The 27366-nt window shown below is 48.8% G+C and overlaps 1 protein-coding gene across 1 annotated transcript; it reads right to left on the minus strand.

Moving 5' to 3' along the window:
• shroom3 (shroom family member 3) lies at window positions 1–27366 on the minus strand (the record flags this gene model as incomplete). Its single annotated transcript, XM_084482732.1, has 20 exons — window positions 1–1075; window positions 2785–2894; window positions 4154–4319; window positions 4724–4799; window positions 5686–5834; window positions 6731–6926; window positions 7816–8012; window positions 8208–8281; window positions 8386–8495; window positions 9148–9429; window positions 13790–13931; window positions 14055–14327; window positions 15690–16096; window positions 17088–17234; window positions 17471–17604; window positions 17896–18472; window positions 22492–22843; window positions 22984–23033; window positions 26773–27007; window positions 27120–27366. 20 exons carry the CDS (start codon window positions 27364–27366, stop codon window positions 692–694), a joined length of 4308 nt encoding a protein of 1435 aa, XP_084338858.1. The 3' UTR covers window positions 1–691.

Consider the following 27366-nt stretch of genomic DNA (forward strand, 5'->3'; position numbering starts at 1 on the left):
CGGCAAAACAGTGTGACACCACTGTGGTGACGGTAAGGCAAGCTGGGTGTGTGTGTGTGTGTGTGTGTTTGCGTGTGTGTTTGCGTGTGTGTGTGTGTGTGTGTGCTTAAAGCTGCTGAAGAGTGGATGATATAGCACATCCTACTGAAATGATAGTTTTTATCGGATGGCTTCATTTCATTCTCATGTCTGGCTGTCAAAAACTAAACAGTGCGCATGCTCCCCGTTCAACCAATCAGCATGCTCCCCGTTCAACCAATCAGCATGCTCCCCACTCGACCAATCAGTGGTTACTTGAGGCGTTACACCTAACAGAAGCCTGGCTAAGCTCTCTGAGGACGTGGTGGCCTACGGTCGAGGCCACAGGCCTCTGAGTCCCCGTGGATCTGAAGAGGGTTTGGTTCTTAAGGAGCAGAGGGGTAATGACGAGGAGCAGAGGGGTAATGAGGAGGAGCAGAGGGGTAATGACGAGGAGCAGAGGGGTAATGAGGAGGAGCAGAGGGGTAATGACGAGGAGCAGCTACTCTGCTAAAAATACGTTTCTTCATGTTTCCAATCATCAGTATTTCCTGACCTCCTCCAGCCCGGCCCTCTTCTCCGCCTGTAGCCACGCCCACAGCCCACGACCGCTCCACTAACGTCCGCAGTCACAGCAAGGTCACAGCGAGGTCACGGCGAGGTCACAGCGAGGTCACAGCGAGGTCACGGCGGCGCCGCGGGCGGCGTGGGCGTGGCCCTGAGGGGCGGCCAGGGCGGGGGCGGGGGCGGGGCTAGAGGACAGCTGGTAGCCCCTGGACGTGTCAGACCCGGCGGCCAGGTGGGGGGGCAGGGTCTCCCTGACCAGCAGCAGCTGCTCCTCCCCCTGCCGTATGAGGTCGTCCAGGCGGCGCTGGCGGATGAGCAGCGCGGGCGTGGCCCCGCTGACCAGCCGGCCGTACAGCAGCAGCGGGGCGGGGCCCAGGCGCGCCGACAGCAGCGAGCCCACCGCCCGCTGCCGCCGCTCCACGTGCTCCTTGAGCTCCCGGGCGTCCTCCCTCTGGGAGAGCAGCAGGGAGCGCTTCTGGAGGAGGGAGGCCTGGAGGGGAGGGGGGGGGGGGAGGGAGGGGGAGACAGAGCTTCAGGAGGAGGGAGGCCTGGAGGGGGAGGGGGGGGGGGGGGAGACAGAGCTTCTGGAGGAGGGAGGCCTGGAGGGGGAGGGGGGGGGGGGGGGGGGGAGACAGAGCTTCAGGAGGAGGGAGGCCTGGGGGGGGAGGGGGGGAGACAGAGCTTCAGGAGGAGGGAGGCCTGGAGGGGGAGGGGGGGGGGGGGAGACAGAGCTTCTGGAGGAGGGAGGCCTGGAGGGGGAGGGGGGGGGGGGGGGGGGGAGACAGAGCTTCAGGAGGAGGGAGGCCTGGGGGGGGAGGGGGGGAGACAGAGCTTCAGGAGGAGGGAGGCCTGGAGGGGGGGGGGGGAGACAGAGCTTCAGGAGGAGGGAGGCCTGGAGGGGGAGGGGGGGGGGGGGAGACAGAGCTTCTGGAGGAGGGAGGCCTGGAGGGGGGGGGGGGGGGGGGAGGGGGGGGGGGAGACAGAGCTTCTGGAGGAGGGAGGCCTGGAGGGGGGGGAGGGGGGAGAGGGGGGGGGGGAGACAGAGCTTCAGGAGGAGGGAGGCCTGGAGGGGGAGGGGGGGGAGGGGGGGAGACAGAGCTTCAGGAGGAGGGAGGCCTGGGGGGGAGGGGGGGGAGAGGGGGGGGGGGGGAGACAGAGCTTCAGGAGGAGGGAGGCCTGGGGGGGAGGGGGGGGAGAGGGGGGGGGGGAGACAGAGCTTCAGGAGGAGGGAGGCCTGGGGGGGAGGGGGGGGAGAGGGGGGGGGGGGAGACAGAGCTTCAGGAGGAGGGAGGCCTGGAGGGGGGGGGGGGGGAGACAGAGCTTCTGGAGGAGGGAGGCCTGGAGGGGGGGGGGGGGGGGGAGGGGGGGGGGGAGACAGAGCTTCAGGAGGAGGGAGGCCTGGAGGGGGGGGGGGGGAGACAGAGCTTCTGGAGGAGGGAGGCCTGGAGGGGGGGGGGGGGAGACAGAGCTTCAGGAGGAGGGAGGCCTGGAGGGGGGGGGGGGGGGGGGGAGACAGAGCTTCAGGAGGAGGGAGGCCTGGAGGGGGAGGGGGGGGGGGGGGGGGGAGACAGAGCTTCAGGAGGAGGGAGGCCTGGAGGGGGAGGGGGGGGGGGGGGGGGAGACAGAGCTTCAGGAGGAGGGAGGCCTGGAGGGGGAGGGGGGGGGGGGGGGAGACAGAGCTTCAGGAGGAGGGAGGCCTGGAGGGGGAGGGGGGGGGGGGGGAGACAGAGCTTCAGGAGGAGGGAGGCCTGGAGGGGGGGGGGGGGGGGGGGGAGACAGAGCTTCAGGAGGAGGGAGGCCTGGAGGGGGGGGGGGGGGGGGGGGAGACAGAGCTTCAGGAGGAGGGAGGCCTGGAGGGGGGGGGGGGGGGGGGGGAGACAGAGCTTCAGGAGGAGGGAGGCCTGGAGGGGGGGGAGGGGGGAGAGGGGGGGGGGGAGACAGAGCTTCTGGAGGAGGGAGGCCTGGAGGGGGGGGGGGGGAGGGGGGGAGAGACAGAGCTTCAGGAGGAGGGAGGCCTGGAGGGGGGGGGGGAGACAGAGCTTCAGGAGGAGGGAGGCCTGGAGGGGGGGAGGGGGGGGAGACAGAGCTTCAGGAGGAGGGAGGCCTGGGGGGGGAGGGGGGGGAGGGGGGGGGGGAGACAGAGCTTCAGGAGGAGGGAGGCCTGGGGGGGAGGGGGGGCAGACAGACGGACAGACTCACCCTCTCCCCCAGCTCCTCCTGTCTGTCCTCCAGGTGGTGCAGGGCGACCTCGGTCCGGGCCAGGCGGCCCGACAGCGACAGCAGCAGGTTGACCACCTTCTGCAGGTCTCCTGAGGACCAGAGGGGAGGGGTCAGGGGTCAGGGGTCAGGGGTTAAGGGACAGGGACAGCAGCAGGGGGGGGGGTTACCGCGCCAAGACGCGTGTCAACGCGTTAACGCTGAAATGCGATATGCCGGCGGGCCAGTTGCTTTACATTAATTGGGGACATTACATTATAACAGGGTCCGCGGGCGGAGTTGTTGACGGGGGGAGACTTTTCACCGGACTTTTTCGTCATGCACTCGTCGTGCAAATGCCTGTGGTGATTTCTCAAGTGCCGGATTAAATAGTTGACAACAGATCTCGGGTCAGTCAGGAACACGGAAGAAACCGCGGCTTTGGCGATCACGAGATCGCGTTGTCTGAAATCGCAATTTCGATCAGAAAACGATAAATCGTTCAGCCCTAGGTTAGGGTCAGGGCTCAGGGTTAAGGGTAAGGGTCAGGGCTCAGGGTTAAGGGTTAGGGTCAGGGCTCAGGGTTAAGGGTCAGGGCTCAGGGTTAAGGGTCAGGGCTCAGGGTTAAGGGTTAGGGTCAGGGCTCAGGGTTAAGGGTTAGGGTTAGGGTTAAGGGTCAGGGCTCAGGGTTAAGGGTTAGGGCTCATGGTTAAGGGTTAGGGTCAGGGCTCAGGGTTAAGGGTCAGGGCTCAGGGTTAAGGGTTAGGGTCAGGGCTCAGGGTTAAGGGTTAGGGTCAGGGCTCAGGGTTAAGGGTTAGGGTCAGGGCTCAGGGTTAAGGGTTAGGGTCAGGGCTCAGGGTTAAGGGTCAGGGCTCAGGGTTAAGGGTTAGGGTTAGGGCTCAGGGTTAAGGGTCAGGGCTCAGGGTTAAGGGTTAGGGCTCAGGGTTAAGGGTTAGGGTCGGGGCTCAGGGTTAAGGGTTAGGGTTAGGGTCAGGGCTCAGGGTTAAGGGTGAGGGGTGAAGGGTTAAGGGTTAGGGTTAGGGTTAGGGTTAGGGTTAAGGGTCGGGGCTCAGGGTTAAGGGTGAGGGGTGAAGGGTTAAGGGTTAAGGGTTAGGGTTAGGGTCAGGGTTAAGGGTTAAGGGTTAGGGTTAGGGTTAGGGTCAGGGCTCAGGGTTAAGGGTGAGGGGTGAAGGGTGAAGGGTTAAGGGTTAGGGTTAGGGTTAAGGGTCAGGGCTCAGGGTTAAGGGTCAGGGCTCAGGGTTAAGGGTTAGGGTTAGGGTCAGGGCTCAGGGTTAAGGGTTAGGGTTAGGGTTAAGGGTTAAGGGTTAGAGCAGTGGATTTGACTAGGAGAGTAAAGTGTGTGCAGGCGTACCGGTGAACACGCGGTACTTCTCCCTCTCGTTGGGCCGGCAGCGGTCCTGGACCAGAGCCTCCAGGCCGGCGCCCAGAGCTCGGTGCTGCCGCAGCTCCTCCTGCAGCTCCTCCTTCTCCTCCTGCAGAGCCTCCACACTGCCCCTCAGAGCCGCACACAGCGCCACCTGGTGGAGCGGAGACACACGCCCAATCACCAGTCATCACAGGGAACCAGAACCAGTGTCTGACACCAGTAACACCAGAACCAGTGTCTGACACCAGTAACACCAGAACCAGTGTCTACAACCAGTAACACCAGAACCAGTGTCTACAACCAGTAACACCAGAACCAGTGTCTAACACCAGTAACACCAGAACCAGTGTCTAACACCAGTAACACCAGAACCAGTGTCTACAACCAGTAACACCAGAACCAGTGTCTACAACCAGTAACACCAGAACCAGTGTCTAACACCAGTAACACCAGAACCAGTGTCTACAACCAGTATCACCAGAACCAGTGTCTACAACCAGTAACACCAGAACTGGAACCAGTGTGTAGAGTTAGACCTTGTGACTCTTGCCCTACCTTGGTCACATTGAGCTCTTTCTCCTCGTCATCGAGATCCGTCTCCAGGCCACCAGGGGATCCTCCATCTTGGCCTCTGAGGAGGTAAAACTAATATTACACTAATGGACTCAACTATTTTATAAACTAATATTACACTAATGGACTCAACTATTTTATAAACTAATATTACACTAATGGACTCAACTATTTTATAAACTAATATTACACTAATGGACTCAACTATTTTTCTATATATTCTGTTAGTATTCATTCCCAATGTATAGTGAGTGTGTCATTTATAACATACTAAAGATAAGGTCCTCCAAGAGATGCTGCTCACTACAGTGTGTTCCTCGACCAAACACACTCTTCTTTCAAACACACAAGCGTCTGTCACAGTTGTTCTCAATTGTTTACACACTGAATCTTGAACTTTGCACATCATTGGGTGACGTGAAGCGTGAAGCTCTTGCACAATTCCATTTGTTTTCACTCAAGCATTTTCTCAAGCGTTTTTGCATCATTAAGCATAATTTTCATAATCAATGCTTATTATATATTTATGTTTAGGGAATTCAGACGCTTTTGTCTGAAGCGACTTGATCAAGCCTTGTTTATTCATATGGAAAACACTGGCCTTGAAATGCCAAACTCAGAATGCCTTTGGCTAAATATTAGTTTAGTTTTGGCTAAACGAGTTTTGAGAAATGTAGTTTTTCAGGAAATTTCAGGAAACACATTTAAACAATTTTCAGGAAACACATTGAAACAATTAAGAAAAGCTTTTAAACACACACACGTCTTTTAGACCAACAAGCGTCTTTCAAACCACACAAGCGTCTTTTAACACACAAACATCTTTTAAACACACAAGTTCCTTTTAAACACACAATGGTCTTTTAAAGGCCCAGCAGCTTAAGAAACAGTTTCAGAGCCCCTCTCTCCACGGTCATGTGCTTCCATTCTCAGGATGATGTTACCTGTGCTTGCCCCATAGGCTGCCGTCCTTGCGTTGCCATGGTGATTTACCAGCCGATCCCGAGCCTTGGAACACGTCCTCCATGAGCTCCACAGTCCTCTCAGTTCCCACCGTGTCCAGCAGGGGCGCCAGGGAGCGCTCCCTCGACACCTGCAGTGAGGAGGAGGAGAAACACGTTGAAAGAACCGGCGCTACCACAGGCCTCCTCCTCCGCAGCCCGTCCCCCAGAGACACACCGAGGCGCTCTGCCTGACTGCTGCTGGAGGCCCAGGCCACCAGAGAACCACAGCGCTGTCCCCGCTGACCGCCATGCTGACCCACCAGCCGGTTAGCTCCAGCAGCAGCAGCCCGGTGGACTGCAGTGAAGCCCGGCAGAGTGCGGCCAGGGGGATTTGTTTAGTCAGGGAGCCTGAGGTAACCAGTACATACTACACGTGAACTCTCCAAAAAGAACCAAGATAACACTTTTTGCTGGGATTTATTTGTTTTTATTAGCTGTTTATATCTGTTGTCATTAGCGTGACGAGACGACCGCCACGTGCGATGAAAACAATATCCGAGTTTGAGATCTCAATCTCGGGATATCGCCCAATATCCCGAGATAGCGAACCAATCAAATCGTGCCATCTTAGGAGGTTCACGTATAGCATATACTAATGATTATTATACAAATTTATGAATATTATATTCCACTTAAGTCTTGAAATTGCCCTTTAAAGAGAGTAGGTTAAACAGAAGTTGTCTGCACACCTACACCTCGGGCATTTAGCAGACGGCTTTATCCAAAGCGACTTACAACTGTTCATTCAGTCACAAACCGACGCAGACTCAACGATGAAGTCGACGCTGTGGGGGGTCAGGGAGTCAGGGTGAGGTGTCACTCAGCTAGCACCCCACTCTACAGCTCACTGTAGGCTCCTTACCCTCAGAAGTGACCATAGAAACATGCGTGCAGTGGGGGGACCACTGGATACTTGGAGCTTGTAGTTGTCAAAACATCAATCATTAAAAATGTGAAACTGAGATCGAAAAAACATCCCACATACCAGCTGGCCCAGCAGGACCTGAACCCTCAGCTCCTGGGCAGAGGCCTCTCTCCTGGGCAGAGGCTGGTACTTCAGCCCCAGGCTGTCCTGGGGCTCCTGGGAGACGATCTCCCCAGGGCCCGACCGGGCGACAGGATGAGGAGACGGGCCGACCGAGGCACTGGTCTCCATGGCTGAGGGACGGTCTCCATGGAAACTACAAGTAAGGCAGGGAGAAACAATAGAATATGAGATTACACAATAAAGGATGATAATGAAGTTATAAATACTACAGATTCAGATTACTTCCTTAACATATTTTATTGACTGCTTGGCCTCCACCACTGGGGTAAGGAAGAGGTGCTGCTCACAACAGGATTACACCGCTACACGCTAACAGTGGTGTCCACACCGCCCCCTGGTGTCCACACCGCCCCCTGGTGTCCACACCGCCCCCTGCTGTCCACACCGCCCCCTGCTGTCCACACCGCCCCCTGGTGTCCACACCGCCCCCTGGTGTCCACACCGCCCCCTGCTGTCCACACTGCCCCCTGGTGTCCACACCGCCCCACCCCCTGCTGTCCACACCGCCCCCTGGTGTCCACAACGCCCCCTGCTGTCCACACCGCCCCCTGCTGTCCACACCGCCCCCTGGTGTCCACACCGCCCCCTGGTGTCCACACCGCCCCCTGCTGTCCACACCGCCCCCTGGTGTCCACACCGCCCCCTGCTGTCCACACCGCCCCCTGCTGTCCACACCGCCCCCTGGTGTCCACACCGCCCCCTGCTGTCCACACCGCCCCCTGGTGTCCACACCGCCCCCTGCTGTCCACACCGCCCCCTGCTGTCCACACCGCCCCCTGGTGTCCACACCGCCCCCTGCTGTCCACACCGCCCCCTGGTGTCCACACCGCCCCCTGGTGTCCACACCGCCCCCTGCTGTCCACACCGCCCCCTGCTGTCCACACCGCCCCCTGGTGTTCACGTTAAGGCAGCAGTACCCTCTGGTGTAGCCCCTCCCACTGCCCCTGGTAGATGCTGAACATCGACCACCTTAAGACCCCGAGGGCCCCCCCCCCCCCCCCCCCCCGTGGAGGTGCACTCACCCAGCAGCCCCCAGCACCTCCTGCTGACGTGGAGGAGGACTGACATCACGCTGCGTGACGTCACTCTCTGTGATTGGTAGAAGATGCGGAAAAGGATGGAAGAGCTCGTCCGAGTCATGTTCTGATTGGCCCACTTCTGAGGGCTCTGATAGGCTGCGGGGGCGGGACTCTGAGGTCCTGAGGGAGGAGAGGCAGCACTGGGAGGAGGGGGGGGAGGGAGGGAGGGGGAGAGGGAGGAGGTTCACCCTGTCACCGTCCGACCCCGCCGTCGTGGTTTGCTCTGTTGGCGCGGAGGTGACGGGGTGATGTAGGGGGGAGGCGGGGCGGGGCAGGGGGGAGGTGGGGTGAGGCAGGGGGGAGGCGGGGTGAGGCAGGGGGGAGGGGAGGCCCACCGAGGCCGCCAGCGGGGAGGAGACGGGAGGCCTCTCTCTCCTGGTGACAGGCGGATGAGACTCGCTCCCTCCTGCTGCCAGGAAGTGAAAACAAAGAGACAGGAAGTCAAGGTTTAGAGGTCCACTCTGGCGCCATGCGGTGCGGGCGGAGGCTGTGTTGGAGAGTGTGTGTAGTTGCCTTGAGGAGCTGCGAACGCGGAGACGCCAGTGCTGACATCAACCGGGTGGTGGTGGTGGGCGGGGTCTGAGGAGGGGGCGTGTCCCTCTGGGGTCTGAGTGGTCATTGGTCTACAGGACGAGCAGAGAGGTGGTCATCAGGAGGGGACGGCTCACCCTAAAGGTTTCTCCTGCTTTACTCTGACTCTTCACAGGGCTGAGGGTCAGGGACTGAGACTGGAACTGGGATGAAGGACTGGTCTGATAAAGCAGCCCGACCAGTACAGTACCAGAGGGGACATGTTATCTACATTATTATCTTTCTTATCATTTCACGGCATGGGGGGGTGATCATCACCACATCCAGTCCAGCACCGTGGTCCTGAGAGCATCCAGCAGAGGGCAGCAGTGAAACAAGAGGTCCAGACAGACAGACAGACACACAGACAGACAGACAGACAGACAGACAGACAGACACACAGACACACAGACAGACAGACAGACAGACAGACAGACAGACACACAGACAGACACACAGACAGACAGACAGACAGACAGACAGACAGACACACAGACACACAGACAGACAGACAGACAGACACACAGGAAGGGACAGCGACAGACAGACAGACAGACAGACAGACACACAGGAAGGGAGAACGACAGACAGACATAAAGCCAGACAGACAGACAGACAGACAGACAGACAGACAGACAGACAGACAGACAGACAGACAGACAGACAGACAGGCAGACAGACAGGGAGAGCTTCAGACAGACAGACCTGTCAGGTTGCTGCAGGGCTTCAGCTGTGTGAAGTGTTGTCATGGAGACCCCTCTGACCTGTTGGGGGGTTGAAAAACAGAGGTGGACTTGATCACCCGTCTCTCTCTCCTCCAGAAGATCCTCTGTGGAGCCCAGCATGCTGGACCTGGCCCTCTGCAGGGCCCCGTGCGCCTGCAGGGAGAGGCCCTGGTCCAGCGGGGGCCCGGGGTGGAGTCTCGCTGGGGCGAGGGTTGGGCGGGGAGCCCCAGCGTGGAGGGCTGCTGGGGGAGCTGCATCTGTGCTGGGGGGGGAAACCAGGGACATACGTTAGTCGTACAGAACGGTCTTCTACCTACAGAACAGTCTTCTCCCTACAGAACGGTCCCTACAGAACAGTCTTCTCCCTACAGAACAGTCTTCTACCTACAGAACAGTCTTCTCCCTACAGAACGGTCCCTACAGAACAGTCTTCTCCCTACAGAACAGTCTTCTCCCTACAGAACAGTCTTCTACCTACAGAACAGTCTTCTCCCTACAGAACGGTCCCTACAGAACAGTCTTCTACCTACAGAACAGTCTTCTCCCTACAGAACAGTCCCTACAGAACAGTCTTCTACCTACAGAACAGTCTTCTACCTACAGAACAGTCTTCTCCCTACAGAACAGTCTTCTACCTACAGAACAGTCTTCTCCCTACAGAACGGTCTTCTACCTACAGAACAGTCTTCTACCTACAGAACGGTCTTCTCCCTACAGAACAGTCTTCTACCTACAGAACAGTCTTCTACCTACAGAACAGTCTTCTACCTAGAACAGTCTTCTCCCTACAGAACAGTCTTCTCCCTACAGAACAGTCTTCTCCCTACAGAACGGTCTTCTACCTACAGAACAGTCTTCTACCTACAGAACGGTCTTCTACCTACAGAACAGTCTTCTCCCTACAGAACAGTCTTCTACCTACAGAACAGTCTTCTCCCTACAGAACAGTCTTCTACCTACAGAACAGTCTTCTCCCTACAGAACGGTCTTCTCCCTACAGAACGGTCTTCTCCCTACAGAACAGTCTTCTACCTACAGAACAGTCTTCTACCTACAGAACGGTCTTCTCCCTACAGAACAGTCTTCTACCTACAGAACAGTCTTCTCCCTACAGAACGGTCTTCTCCCTACAGAACAGTCTTCTACCTACAGAACGGTCTTCTCCCTACAGAACAGTCTTCTCCCTACAGAACAGTCTTCTACCTACAGAACAGTCTTCTCCCTACAGAACGGTCTTCTCCCTACAGAACAGTCTTCTCCCTACAGAACAGTCTTCTCCCTACAGAACAGTCTTCTACCTACAGAACGGTCTTCTCCCTACAGAACAGTCTTCTACCTACAGAACAGTCTTCTACCTACAGAACAGTCTTCTCCCTACAGAACGGTCTTCTACCTACAGAACAGTCTTCTACCTACAGAACAGTCTTCTACCTACAGAACAGTCTTCTCCCTACAGAACAGTCTTCTACCTACAGAACGGTCTTCTCCCTACAGAACAGTCTTCTCCCTACAGAACAGTCTTCTACCTACAGAACAGTCTTCTCCCTACAGAACAGTCTTCTACCTACAGAACAGTCTTCTACCTACAGAACAGTCTTCTACCTACAGAACAGTCTTCTCCCTACAGAACAGTCTTCTACCTACAGAACAGTCTTCTCCCTACAGAACAGTCTTCTACCTACAGAACAGTCTTCTACCTACAGAACGGTCTTCTCCCTACAGAACAGTCTTCTCCCTACAGAACAGTCTTCTCCCTACAGAACAGTCTTCTACCTACAGAACAGTCTTCTCCCTACAGAACAGTCTTCTCCCTACAGAACAGTCTTCTCCCTACAGAACAGTCCCTACAGAACGGTCTTCTACCTACAGAACAGTCTTCTCCCTACAGAACGGTCTTCTACCTACAGAACAGTCCCTACAGAACAGTCTTCTCCCTACAGAACGGTCTTCTACCTACAGAACAGTCTTCTACCTACAGAACAGTCTTCTCCCTACAGAACAGTCTTCTCCCTACAGAACAGTCCCTACAGAACAGTCTTCTCCCTACAGAACGGTCTTCTCCCTACAGAACAGTCTTCTCCCTACACAACAGTCTTCTACCTACAGAACAGTCCCTACAGAACAGTCTTCTACCTACAGAACAGTCTTCTCCCTACAGAACAGTCTTCTACCTACAGAACAGTCTTCTCCCTACAGAACAGTCTTCTCCCTACAGAACAGTCTTCTACCTACAGAACAGTCTTCTCCCTACAGAACAGTCTTCTACCTACAGAACAGTCTTCTACCTACAGAACAGTCTTCTCCCTACAGAACAGTCTTCTACCTACAGAACAGTCTTCTACCTACAGAACAGTCTTCTACCTACAGAACGGTCTTCTCCCTACAGAACAGTCTTCTCCCTACAGAACAGTCTTCTACCTACAGAACAGTCTTCTACCTACAGAACGGTCTTCTCCCTACAGAACAGTCTTCTCCCTACAGAACAGTCTTCTCCCTACAGAACAGTCTTCTACCTACAGAACAGTCTTCTCCCTACAGAACAGTCTTCTCCCTACAGAACAGTCTTCTCCCTACAGAACAGTCCCTACAGAACGGTCTTCTACCTACAGAACAGTCTTCTCCCTACAGAACGGTCTTCTACCTACAGAACAGTCCCTACAGAACAGTCTTCTCCCTACAGAACTGTCTTCTACCTACAGAACAGTCTTCTACCTACAGAACAGTCTTCTCCCTACAGAACAGTCTTCTACCTACAGAACAGTCTTCTCCCTACAGAACAGTCCCTACAGAACAGTCTTCTCCCTACAGAACGGTCTTCTCCCTACAGAACAGTCTTCTCCCTACACAACAGTCTTCTACCTACAGAACAGTCCCTACAGAACAGTCTTCTACCTACAGAACAGTCTTCTCCCTACAGAACAGTCTTCTACCTACAGAACAGTCTTCTCCCTACAGAACAGTCTTCTCCCTACAGAACAGTCTTCTACCTACAGAACAGTCTTCTCCCTACAGAACAGTCTTCTACCTACAGAACAGTCTTCTACCTACAGAACAGTCTTCTCCCTACAGAACAGTCTTCTACCTACAGAACAGTCTTCTACCTACAGAACAGTCTTCTACCTACAGAACGGTCTTCTCCCTACAGAACAGTCTTCTCCCTACAGAACAGTCTTCTCCCTACAGAACAGTCTTCTACCTACAGAACAGTCTTCTCCCTACAGAACAGTCTTCTCCCTACAGAACAGTCTTCTACCTACAGAACAGTCTTCTCCCTACAGAACAGTCTTCTCCCTACAGAACAGTCTTCTCCCTACAGAACAGTCCCTACAGAACGGTCTTCTACCTACAGAACAGTCTTCTCCCTACAGAACGGTCTTCTACCTACAGAACAGTCCCTACAGAACAGTCTTCTCCCTACAGAACTGTCTTCTACCTACAGAACAGTCTTCTACCTACAGAACAGTCTTCTCCCTACAGAACAGTCTTCTACCTACAGAACAGTCTTCTCCCTACAGAACAGTCCCTACAGAACAGTCTTCTCCCTACAGAACGGTCTTCTCCCTACAGAACAGTCTTCTCCCTACACAACAGTCTTCTACCTACAGAACAGTCCCTACAGAACAGTCTTCTACCTACAGAACAGTCTTCTCCCTACAGAACAGTCTTCTACCTACAGAACAGTCTTCTCCCTACAGAACAGTCTTCTCCCTACAGAACAGTCTTCTACCTACAGAACAGTCTTCTCCCTACAGAACAGTCTTCTACCTACAGAACAGTCTTCTACCTACAGAACAGTCTTCTCCCTACAGAACAGTCTTCTACCTACAGAACAGTCTTCTACCTACAGAACAGTCTTCTACCTACAGAACGGTCTTCTCCCTACAGAACAGTCTTCTCCCTACAGAACAGTCTTCTCCCTACAGAACAGTCTTCTACCTACAGAACAGTCTTCTCCCTACAGAACAGTCTTCTCCCTACAGAACAGTCTTCTCCCTACAGAACAGTCCCTACAGAACGGTCTTCTACCTACAGAACAGTCTTCTCCCTACAGAACAGTCTTCTCCCTACAGAACAGTCTTCTACCTACAGAACAGTCTTCTCCCTACAGAACAGTCTTCTCCCTACAGAACAGTCTTCTCCCTACAGAACAGTCTTCTCCCTACAGAACAGTCTTCTACCTACAGAACAGTCTTCTCCCTACAGAACAGTCTTCTCCCTACAGAACAGTCTTCTCCCTACAGAACGGTCTTCTACCTACAGAACATTGCTGTATATACCCCTGCTCCCTCCTCTGCTCTGGGGTTCTGTCAGACCAAGCACTACGAGAAACGTCGTGCTTAACTAACTATGAACTGGGAAATTAAATAATATCCTAGAACATGGAAGCCCATGTCTGGCTGGACCCCTTGGTACCATGGGGTCGCTTTGAGAAAACTTAGAATGAGCCGCTGATGTCAGCACTTCTTTAAGGGACAGGTGGTTCTATGCCTTCCCGTCGTCTGTTCCCATTGGTTGACGGAGGAGCAGGGAGGGGGGAGCTGAGGACGGGGGGGTCAGTACCCCTGAGCACCAGGCCACACAGGGCTGGGCACCAGGGGGGGCGTAGGGTCCGGGTGGGTTACCCAGAGGGCGGGGGTCTCATGCTGCTCTGAGCTCCAGGGGCCGGGGGGGAGCCCGGCCAGCCCTCCCCAGGGAGGAGGCTCCAGTCTGGGCAGGACTCCTGGAGGGACAGGAGGCTGGAGGCCGACGACAGACTGGAGGTCTCTGGGGGAGCAGAGAGACGGCGTTTTAAAGTTCTCCGTTCTGTCACTGTTCTAATGAAGCTCTTTTGAACTGAACTGATAACGAGACATAAGAACAGGGAACAGCGTCCGTCTGTCTGTCTACCTGTCCGTCGGGCGGGCTCCGGCTGCATGTAGCTGTGGGGCCTGTGAGGCCTGTCCTGGTCCCTCCTCTCACTCCTCTTCCTCTGGATGTACTGGGCCAGAGCGTCCTGCTGGGCCTGCCGTAGGGCTGGGGGGCGGGGCCCGGCGCCCTGGGGGCGGGGCCCGGCGCTCTGGGGGCGGGGCCCGGTGCTCTGGGGGCGGGGCCCGTCCCCACCCAGGCTGCCGCTGGGCGCCGCCCCCTCAAACAGCCTCCTGCGGTCGGCCACACTGCTCTCTGGGGGCGGGAGGGTTTATTACGTCACTTCATGGGGGCCGGAGTCACCTCCCAGACCAGGAGCTGTCATTGTAACGTATGTCATCTGAAACGCCTAACGTCTATAAAACATCAAACACGGTCCCACCTTGATGTTGCATTCACGCTGTTGTTGCAAATATGTTTTACATATTTAATGTACTAACTACTAACTAATGGTCACACTTTATATTATTCATTTGTTTTCAGAAAGAAAGCCCTGCAATGAGAGCAGTGCCATCATTGGGACTGCATATGAATGACGGTTCATCAACGTTCACATCAGACAGTACGTCAGTATATAGTATATAGTATACAGTATACAGTATACAGTATATAGTATACAGTATACAGTATACAGTATATAGTATATAGTATACAGTATATAGTATATAGTATATAGTATATAGTATACAGTATACAGTATATAGTATACAGTATACAGTATACAGTATATAGTATATAGTATACAGTATATAGTATACAGTATATAGTATACAGTATACAGTATATAGTATATAGTATACAGTATACAGTATACAGTATATAGTATACAGTATATAGTATACAGTATACAGTATACAGTATATAGTATACAGTATATAGTATACAGTATATAGTATACAGTATACAGTATACAGTATATAGTATACAGTATACAGTATATAGTATACAGTATATAGTATACAGTATATAGTATACAGTATACAGTATACAGTATATAGTATACAGTATATAGTATATAGTATACAGTATACAGTATACAGTATACAGTATATAGTATACAGTATACAGTATATAGTATATAGTATATAGTATACAGTATATAGTATACAGTATATAGTATATAGTATACAGTATACAGTATACAGTATATAGTATATAGTATACAGTATATAGTATATAGTATACAGTATGTCAGTATATAGTATACAGTATATAGTATATAGTATACAGTATACAGTATATAGTATACAGTATATAGTATATAGTATATAGTATACAGTATATAGTATATAGTATACAGTATGTCAGTATATAGTATACAGTATATAGTATACAGTATATAGTATATAGTATATAGTATACAGTATACAGTATATAGTATATAGTATACAGTATACAGTATATAGTATATAGTATACAGTATACAGTATATAGTATATAGTATATAGTATACAGTATACAGTATATAGTATACAGTATATAGTATACAGTATATAGTATATAGTATACAGTATACAGTATATAGTATACAGTATATAGTATACAGTATATAGTATATAGTATACAGTATACAGTATATAGTATACAGTATATAGTATATAATGTACACAGCCGTACCTCCTCTCCTGAAGAGGCCGCTGGTGTCGGGGTCACACACCCCCACCTCGTGGAGGCTGTCGGGCTCGGAGTACGACCTCTTCTTCTGCTGGACGCTGAGGCGCTTGCGGCCGCACACCCGGCCCACCAGCGGGGGTCCGGCGGCGGGGGGGCCCACGGTGTGCCTCTCCCTGGGGGTGTGGGGGGAGGTGAGGGGCGGGGGGCCGGGGGTCAGGGCAGGGCGCTGGGGCTTGGGTTTGGTCTTGGGACCTCTCTTCTCCAGGGACAGGTAACTGGAGGGGGACGGGAGGCCAGAGGAGGAGGAGCAGCTCCTGGGTTGGAGGAGGGAGGAGCTGAGGTCTCTCCGTCTGAAGGAGGTTGAGCCCAGGACCCTGGACTGGGCGTCCTTCAGGCAGTCCCTGTAGGAGCTGGAGGGAGCAGGGGGGTCAGAGGGGGGGGGGTAGGGTCTGACATAAGAGTACTGCCTCATACACACACTGGGGAAGAACCGCCTTACTGAACCGTTGGACCAGTGGAGACACTGGTTCTACTTCCACCGCCAATTTGTCAACAACACACTTATAGCAGTCATGTGTATGAAGCAGTGATCTCTTACTAGGCCTGGGCGATATGGCTAAAAGACATATCATGATATAACTCGATCATATTGACCGATATCGATAAATATTGATCATTGTAATGACCTAAAAATACTATGAATTACCACGCTGGATTTAAACACTTCTGTTTAACACTTAATATGACCTTCCACTGCTCTTCATTGATCAATACTCCAATGTCGATACAACAATGAAAAACACTCAGATATTGTAAATAAGTATGGAGCCGTGTTTGTGTAACAAACCAGCTGCTAGATTCGGTGGTCCAGTCTCTTATCGATATATACTGTACGTGTTTTATATTGATACTGATCAAAAGTCTATCACGATACGATCATTTATTGTTTTATTGGCCAGGCCTATCTCTTACTGTAGAACATAGCGAGTGTGATGTTCCCCTTTATAAGGAAATAAAAACGGTCATGTTTGCTTAGAACTGCTATTGACCAAGGCTGCTTCAATGCAATATAGTTAGGTCGCGTTGAGACGAGACACAACCAATCACATGGTATTGTTGACCAATAGCAGGCAACGGCGCATTGGGGAGCGTGTGGGAAACGTTTGACTAGTCGGCCATCACACACCCTTCACACACTGGGGCCCAATGTAGTACAACCTGGCATTCTGCCTGTCAACACCAGGTAGGTTTAGTATACCAGGGAGTATACTGTCCTCTCCACTCACCCCCATGTCCTCTCCACTCACCCCCATGTCCTCTCCACTCACCCCCATGTCCTCTCCACTCACCCCCATGTCCTCTCCACTCACCCCCATGTCCTGTGCCTGTGGCTCCTCTCACCTGCTGAAGGAGTGGTCTGGGTGGGGGGGGTTCTGTGGGGGCTGTCCAGCAGCACAGAGGGGCTGGTGGGTCTCTTCTGGGGGGGGCTCTCTCAGGTGGAAGGTGCTGCGGCTCCTCAGCAGGACTGAACTGGGGTCAGCCTGGCCCCTGGACACAAGAGGTGGAGGTCAGGGTTGAGTGACACTGAGTGACGGCACCGTTGACTGATGGCTCAACACCGGGGGGGCATCAGCCGTCTGCTTCCACTGAGCCACTCACCGCTGCTACCGGCCCCTTCTACCTGATCCAGTTTTACTATTGAACCTGTACTGGTCTGCCCACGTTACTGTACTGGTCTGCCCACGTTACTGTACTGGTCTGCCCACGTTACTGTACTGGTCTACCTGTGCAGTGGGGGGTCAGTGCTCCGCCCCCTGTAGCTCAGGCTGCGCTGGGCTTTAGCACCGCTCCTCTCCAGCATGTGCCGGAGGTCCTCCGCTCCACAGGGGGCGCTCCTCCCGCTCTGCCCCGGCTCACTCTGGACCAGGTGAGGCAGGAAGGGAACCATTAACATTAGAAAACCAAAGTTAACATCATGCTAGGATTAGACACATTTCTGAGTGAGCAAGAAGTTAGCATATATTTCTCAGTCTTCGTCCAAAGTCAGAAATGTGTAAACTACACGTTAGCAACATGCTAGCAACATACTAGCTAGCTACACGTCAGCATAAGGACAACGTTAGAATAATCCCAGCAGTGGGAGCACCAGTTCAGTGTCGGCACGAACAACGTGACGTAGTCCTGCACCGCGGCCTCAGAGCTGCTGTACCTTCAACTGCAGGCTGCAGCTGCGGCTGCTGAGGCTGCGCTGCTTCAGGCCGTGTTCCCGCCTCTCGAAGCGGCAAACCTTCTCCAGGACGCTCAGCCCGCTGTCCTGGCTGCCACCGCTGTTGGCATGGCTACCACCGCTGTTGGCCTGGCTACCACCGCTGTTGGCCTGGCTACCACCGCTGTTGGCATGGCTGCCACCGCTGTTGGCCTGGCTACCACCGCTGTTGGCCTGGCTACCACCGCTGTTGGCCTGGCTACCACCGCTGTTGGCCTGGCTACCACCGCTGTTGGCCTGGCTACCACCGCTGTTGGCCTGGCTACCACCGCCGTGGCTACTGGCTGTGGTGAGAACGCTGTCGGAGCCGGCGCACCGCTGGACCTCCGCCAGCGCCATCTCCAGCCGGGTCAGGGCCGTCTCCTGCTGGGCCCGGTCCCAGGGCGGGGAGGCCCGGTCCCAGGGCGGGGAGGCCTGGGACCGGGGGGGCGGGGGGTATGATGCTGTGTGGGGGGGGCGAGCGGGGGCCACCTGGCCCTGGGCGACCCTGGGGGAGACCTGAGGGTGGGGGTCTTCAGCTCTGATCCAGAGGAACAGGAAATAAGATTTAGAGTTAAAGTTATGTTATGTTAAAGGAGAATTTCACCGGTGGAGTCATGAATCTGTATTGAAAGTGGGTCGTATATTTAGTCAAACATAAATTTCTAATTTGGTGCCTTCTTGACCAAGAAAAGGCAGACAGTGACTTTTTGGCGCTTGTGGATTGAAGACGACAACTCCCACAATGCCAACCATCGTTCACTCCCTGAGGGACGGAACATAACAGCCAATCAGCGTTCACTCCCTGAGGGACGTAACATAACAGCCAATCAGCGTTCACTCCCTGAGGGACGTAACATAACAGCCAATCAGCGTTCACTCCCTGAGGGACGTAACATAACAGCCAAGAAAGAAAGAAAGCTGGTATTTCTGGGAAGCTGGGATTTCCCCACTGGACCTCGGAAGGCTGGTGTCCGAGGCATCAGAAACACACCATTATCTCGGCCAGAGTCCTGCGTGACCAGTGGTGATTTCTCTAAGACTGCAAGGGAAGCTCAGCTTCCCCTAAAATTTTAAAAATTAAATGGTCAAATATATACTGTTGTGTTAACATTTCATTGACTAAAAATGCGTTAGAACACGTCCATCTCGAAGACGAGTTCGTTCAGAATCAGCTGCTTATCGCAGGTCGACTGACTTGATTTCCCTCTCATACATTCCCGTAGCGTCACAGTGCATTTGCCTGTTGAAGCGTCCATCCACTTCAATGGGGCTGCATATATTGGTACTGCGTGACACCTGAGCAGCGGGTGGGTCGCGGGTTTTGTGATGGCGAGCGAGACGTCTCCGGTGCTGGGTATGTTATTCAGGAGCGGAGGAGTCAACTAAAACCGTCCACAGTGGATGATGTGCTTTTTTGCCACAGCAATCTAAAGAACCACGCCAAACACCAGGTAGTGTAATTCCCCGGCATTCCATCTAATGGGTCTAATTTTCCTTCGACTGCAGGTCGGGCGTCTATATCATTTTATAGCGGGTCTGGTCGGGTGCGGAATGTAATTCGCAGGTATGGCCAGGTGCGGGTTTACAAAATAAGACCTGTGTATTGATTCTCTGCCATGGTGGAGAAGGAATTGGGAAAGCAACTTTGGCTGGCTTTGACTCTCTAAATCCAGATAGAACCACGACTTCAGATTAAAGTGGAAGGACCAGAAACATCCAGGCGCACACAGCTTTTGCCCGTGATATTATATATTAAATTATAGATGTCTATATATTATATTATTTAGATATAGAGCTCCAGGTCTCCCGCCGGAGCTCCCAGAGTGTTCTAGAATATCTTATAGAACACGGCCAAAAGCTGTGTGTGCCTCCGGATGGTATTATGAATAAACGACTGCGTCTCTGGTACTACATCATTACTTCTTTAACGCTCGTGTGATCTACCACAAAAATCGTAATTTTGCGTCATTTAAAGCAGGAAGTGTAAGAGGTAGATACAGAGCTTTCCCGTCTCAGGGGAAAATGAGGGAATGATGCAGGACCATTCAAAGATATGACTCGGTTTCTATCGATACAAAACTTAATGCAAATGGGTGAAGTGTCCCTTTAAGGAGAAAGATAAGCTATAGAATTAGAGTTATGTTAAGGAGAAAGATAAGATATAGGGTAAGAGTTAGAGTTATGTTAAGGAGAAAGGTAAGGTATAGGGTTAGATTTATGTCAAGGAAAGATAAGATAAAGGGTTAGAGTTAGAATTATTTTAAGGAGAAAGGCAAGATATAGAGTTAGAGTTATGTCAAGGAAAGTTAAGATATAGAGTTAGAGTTATGTTAAAGGACAATTCCGGTATTTTGAACATTGAGCCCCCTTTCTGGTTTGTCTAGGATGAAATAGAGTGGTTGACACTGAAATTTTCACTATTGGTCCTGTCTCAGGTATAATAATTTCAAATCGCCCCTGCCTGCTTCAGAATGGCTGTCTATGGGCATTCACAAACCTGTCCGTAAAACAACCCTAAACATTAGTTTTTAGAAATGTGCGATTCACCGAGTGGTTAGTGGTGTTTGTTGATGATCCAAATCAAGTATCGTAGCGAAATACAGTCTGTCGTGTTTTATTTGGCATTTTGTAAATCCATTGATTTCTGTTGGAAGACTCATCCATCATGCACGTTGACTGGAAACGGAAAGAGGGGCTGGTTTTAGTCTTTTCGCTCGGTTCTAGCCCTACTGTTGAAATGGAGAACCGAGCGAAAAGACTACAACCAAACGTAAACAGCCAAATTTCAGTTTCCGGTTCCAGTCCCGTTTCTGTTTCAATGGGATTTACAAAATGCCAAATAAAACATGACAGAAACTGTATTTCGCAAAGATACTTGAGTTGGAACATCAACGAACACCACTAACCACTCGGTGAGTTGCACATTTCTAAAAAACAAAAGTTTAGGGTTGTTTTACTTACAGGTTTGTGAATGCCCGTAGACAGCCATTCTGAAGGAGACAGGGGCGATTTGAAATGAGCCAAATACCCGAGACAGGACCAATAGTAAAATCTTCAGTGTCAACCACTCTATTTCATCCTAGACAAACCAGAAAGGGGGCTATGTGCTAAATACCGGATTAAGGAGAAAGATAAGATATAGAGTTGAAGTTAGAGTTATGTTAAGGAGAAAGATAAGATATAGAGTTGAAGTTAAGAGTTATGTTAAGGACAGTGTTGTGCAAGTTCACACTTCACATGAACTAGTTCAAAGTTCAGTTCATACAAAAGAAAATTAATAAATTCACGTTTATAGTTCACCAATTCAGTTTTGAAATAGTTCATGTTCAGTTCATTAACAGTTTTTTTTAGAACCAAAGCAAAACTGTTGGAGTGAGTATTCTGTGCTTATCTTTTAAAATGAATCCTCTCCATTACCTGCTGCCCATCACTACAATCTCAAATTGTTGTGGATATTATTTGTACACCTGTTTCATTCATCACAACTAAGGCAGTAACTCTATTTAATAAACATGTCATCTGGACCTAAGCATCAATTCAGAATGCCACAAAATCTGAACTAGTTCAAGTTCAAGTTCTTTAGTTAAGAATATGTTACGTTCAGTTCAAAGTTCATAGAAAAATGAACTTCTAGTTCATTTTTGTGCATGAACTAGTTATTTTGAATTAGTTCATGCACAAAACTGGTTAAGGATAAAAATAACTCCCATAACCCTATATCTTATGTTACAGAGAAAGATACAATATAATATCAAGGTTGTAGTTACGTCAGAGATAAAGATAAGATAGAGGGTTAAGGTAATACCTATGTTATCTAAGAGCCAAAGATAAAATATGATATAGAGTTCAGGTTAGGGTTAAGTGACTATATGATAGACAAAGTAAAAGTTCAGGCAGACTAGTTTCTTTACAGTAACTGTAAGAATGGCCAGAGAATTGTATTTTGGGGGCATGGTTTTGTTTGGGTAACTAAAAAAAATCCTCAATAGAAAACTCAACTGAAAGCAACTTGATCTCCTGCTCTTTATCACCAAGCTCTCTAAAGGGCGAGGGAAAACTCCCATAACCATCAAGGGAGAAACACAGAGAAGGTTAATGAGTGAGCATGAGTCAGCTGGTTGAGAGCTGGTTGGATGATAGGTTAGCATGGAGCTAGTTGGACAATAGGTTAGCATGGAGCTAGTTGGACAATAGGTTAACATGGAGCTAGTTGGATGATAGGTTAGCATGGAGCTGGTTGGATGATAGGTTAGCATGGAGCTGGTTGGACGATAGGTTAGCAGGAGGTGGTTGGATATTTAGTTAGATAAGTAAGATGTAGGGTTAAGATTAGAATTAGGTGTATATATGAGAGACAAAGATAGGACAGATATAAGTTCAAGTTAAGATAAGGGCTGGATGTGTACGAGATATATATAAGATAAATTAGAGTCAGTATTAATTTTATGTACTTACTTTCTATACACATTTTAATTTAGATTTATTTAATGTATCTTTTGAAATTCAAGAATAGCTTTGAGCTATTTGACCATCCTAGACAGAGAGCACGGCCCCTACCTGCCTGCCTCCAGCAGCGTCCTGACGGGGCAGAGCAGAGACGAGGAGCAGGAGGAGGAGGACCCACGGAGCGGTGCTGCAGAACCCAGGCTGTTCTGGTGTCCGTTCTCCCCGCCCCTCCCTCCCTCCTCCTCCTCCTCTCCGCCCCGCACCCCCCCGCCCTGCTGGAGCTGATGGAGGGTGTCCCTGGCCCCCGCGGCTGGGGGCCCCTGGCCATAGGGAAGGGGTACGGGGCTGGTGCTGGGGGCCCCGGGGAGGGCCCCCCCCTGGCGAGGCCTGGTGGTGGGGCTGCTCTCGGGGCTCTTCTCCACCACGGTGTGCAGCTGGACGTCTGCCGCGTACGAGCCTTTGGCTGAAAGCGTTTACAGTGTCAGGACAACTGCTGGAATGCAAGCTTCAACAGCACCGGGAGACCACCAGGTGGAGCTGGTTGAAGAACAGCGTGACAATTAACCACCAACACAAGCTAGAATATCATTATTTAGTGTTTACCTGAAGCCACAGAGCCACTGGAGTGATGCCAGGAGCCTTTATGTAGCGACCTGAACAACACAGATGATATAGATAAATACAGACTGATAGAGATAGTATCCATATAGACATAAAGTTAGAGATAGATATAGACATATAGACGCTCACTCGCAGCCTTAGTGAGTGCGCTCCAGACTAGAACGGGAGTTGAGACCGTGTATAACATAGTTTGAATACATCCAAAAATATAAAGAGGTATGTATAATATATAGAGGTATATAAAATATATAGAGGTATGTATAATATATAGAGGTATATAAAATATATAGAGGTATGTATAATATATAGAGGTATGTATAATATATAGAGGTATATATAATATATAGAGTAAGTATACTACATAAAGGTATGTATAATATCTAGAGTTATGTATAATATATAGAGGTATAATATATTTAAGCAATAGATCACGACAGGCTGTGGTATGTGCTCACAGTTAAGGGTGACCTTAAAGACCGGGTAAACCAAATTCAGTATTTTTCTTCTTATCATATTAATTAGGCCTTAAATGTGTCCCTCAAAACATGTAAAAAATATTTTTCCCATTCATCATTTCCTTGAGGAGCTAGGCCTCAGAGAATGTTCTGTGTGCAGGTTTAAAATGGGCGGGTCTACATCGAGGACCGCGTTACGTAAAGCGGTCATACTCACATAAACCCGCCCCCTGCTGTCCATTTTCAGCTTTGAGATTGGGAGGGGCTGGACCTCTCCGGTGATGGGCGTGGTTTCCTGGCCTGCAGCGCACACGCCCCCACCGTCCTGAGCCTGGGGTTACTGCTCATTTTTCATCAACTTTGAAGCATAATTTTATATACTTCGCGATTTTTTTAGTCCTTCAAATTTGGCAGGGTGGTTAATAATATATTTTCCTGTGGTATTATAAACTCAAAACCCATAATTATTCTTGGTTTACCCGGTCTTTAACTGTGGTATAATGAGCACATTTCACTTACTGAAGCTGTTACGTAAGTATGGTGAAATGAAAGTCATAGACACCCTCAATTTTGAAAAAGCGAGAAAGTCGGAAAAGCATTTTTTTTAACGAATACAAAAAAGTAGTCCCTCCTGGCTGCCTGCAAAGTGTACGGCGGTTGCTATGCAACACACGGTAGTGTCCTTCACAGAGAAGGCTAGGCTAGAGACGGTAGCTTGGTTTGTGGTATTATATATTGAGGTATGTATAATATATTTAAGCAATAGATCACGACAGGCTGTGGTATAATGACTGTATACCACTGACTGAAGTGATCTATTGCTTTTATAAAACGGTTACGTAAATATGGCGAAATGAAAGTCATAGACACCCTCAATTTTGAAAAAGCTAGAAAGTCGGAAAAGCATTTTTTTTAACGAATACAAAAAAGTAGTCCCTCCTGGCTGCCTGCAAAGTGTACGGCGGTTGCTATGCAACACACTGTAGCGTCCTTCAGAGAGAAGGCTAGAGACGGTAGCTCGGTTCGCCGGCAATTTAGCCTACTATCGAGCAGTTCACTCAGCGTGTGCCTATTGCTTTACAACATTTCCACCCCGTCCAGCAATCAACATGTTTTTAGGCTTCAGTGAACTATGCTATTGCTTTTATATATAAATAAACAACAGTTCAAGTTAGGCGCGGAGTGATACTGAACTCTGTAAACTGAACGGGCGTCATAGCTGTGTGTATACGCAGCACAGTTGGGAACCAATCAGATCGCTTGATTTAAGCCACCCGTTTTATAAAGAGGTATATATAATATATTGAGGTATGCATTATACATAGAGGTATATATAATATATAAAGGTATGTATTATATATAGAGGTATATATTATATATTGAGGTATGCATTATACATAGAGGTATATATAATATATAAAGGTATGCATTATACATAGAGGTATATATAATATATAAAGGCATGTATTATATATAGAGGTATATATTATATTTTGAGGTATGTATAATATATAGATGTATATATAATATATAAAGGTATGTATTATATATAGAGGTATATATTATATATTGAGGTATGTATAATATATAGAGGTATATATAATATATTGAGGTATGTATAATATATAGAGGTATATATTATATATTGAGGTATGTATAATATATAGAGGTATCTATTATATATAGAGGTATATATTATATATTGAGGTATGCATTATACATAGAGGTATATATTATATATTGAGGTATGTATAATATATAAAGGTATGTATAATATATAGAGGTATATATAATATATAAAGGTATGTATAATATATAGAGGTATATATAATATATAAAGGTATGTATAATATATAGAGGTATATATTATATATTGAGGTATGTGTTATATATAGAGGTATATATATATTGAGGTATGTATAATATATAGAGGTATATATTATATATTGAGGTATGTATAATATATAGAGGTATATATTATATATTGAGGTATGTATAATATATAGAGGTATATATTATATATTGAGGTATATATTATATATTGAGGTATGTATAATATATAGAGGTATATATTATATATTGAGGTATGTATTATATATAGAGGTATATATAATATATAAAGGTATGTATAATATATAGAGGTATATATTATATATTGAGGTATGTATTATATATAGAGGTATATATTATATATTGAGGTATGTATAATATATAAAGGTATGGGTATGTATAATATATAGAGGTATATATTATATATTGAGGTATGTATAATATATAGAGGTATATATAATATATAAAGGTATGTATAATATATAGAGGTATATATTATATATTGAGGTATGTATTATATATAGAGGTATATATAATATATAAAGGTATGTATAATATATAGAGGTATATATTATATATTGAGGTATGTATTATACATAGAGGTATATATTATATATTGAGGTATGTATGATATATAGAGGTATATATAATATATAAAGGTATGTATTATATATTGAGGTATATATTATATATTGAGGTATGTATAATATATAGAGGTATATATAATATATAAAGGTATGTATAATATATAGAGGTATATATTATATATTGAGGTATGTATTATACATAGAGGTATATATTATATATTGAGGTAGGTATAATATATAGAGGTATATATTATATATTGAGGTATAATATATAGAGGTATATATTATATATTGAGGTATAATATATTGAGGTATATATTATATATTGAGGTATAATATATAGAGGTATATATAATATATAAAGGTATGTATTATATATTGAGGTATGTATAATATATAGAGGTATATATTATATATTGAGGTATGTATTATACATAGAGGTATGTATGATATATAAAGGTATGTATTATATATAGAGGTATATATTATATATTGAGGTATGTATTATATATAGAGGTATATATAATATATAAAGGTATGTATTATATATAGAGGTATATATTATATATTGAGGTATGTATAATATATAGAGGTATATATTATATATTGAGGTATGTATAATATATAGAGGTATATATAATATATAGAGGTATGTATTATATATTGAGGTATATATAATATATAAAGGTATGTATTATATATTGAGGTATATATTATATATTGAGGTATGTATAATATATAGAGGTATATATTATATATTGAGGTATGTATAATATATAGAGGTATATATTATATATAGAGGTATGTATTATATATTGAGGTATGTATAATATATAGAGGTATATATTATATATTGAGGTATAATATATAGAGGTATATATGTAGACATGGAGGCCCACCGTAGCGAGCGACCATGCTCCAGGCTGGACCAGGAGCTGGGTCTCTCGTGGGTCCTGGTGGCCTGGTAGCTGTCACTGCGGTGGGGGGGAGCGGGGGCCTCATTCAGGGGGTCTGCGGAGCCGGGGCTGGCCGTCGGGCCCCAGATGGGCCCCACACTGTGGCGCTTCGACCCGTGGACTCCCCCACTGCTGCCACTACTGCTGTTGCCACAGTAAAAGACCCCGCCCCCTGACTCTGCCACAACACAGGAAGGACAGACACAGGAGTCAAACCAAGGTACGTCACAGGAGGTGATATACCCGTGTGTGTGCCAGACATGTTTGACTTGATCCATTTCATCACCTACCACGCTTCACCACGCCCCTTTCCTGGGATAGGCTGTTGCCTAGCGACGCAGCAGAGGTGAGCTCCGAGCGCATGAAGCCCGCATGGCCATGTGGGTACTCCCCGTCCCTCCCCCGCGGGGGGACGCTCTCCAGGGAGGAGCAGCGCTCGGAGCTGAGGGACGGGGCGGAGGCCAGGTAGTCTGGGATGCTGGAGGAGGTGGAGAAGGAGGAGTAGGCCGAGTCCCGCTTGCTGTGCAGGAGGTCCAT

Source organism: Micromesistius poutassou, assembly GCF_964030765.1.
Source record: "Micromesistius poutassou genome assembly, chromosome: 18".
Lineage (NCBI taxonomy): Eukaryota > Metazoa > Chordata > Actinopteri > Gadiformes > Gadidae > Micromesistius > Micromesistius poutassou.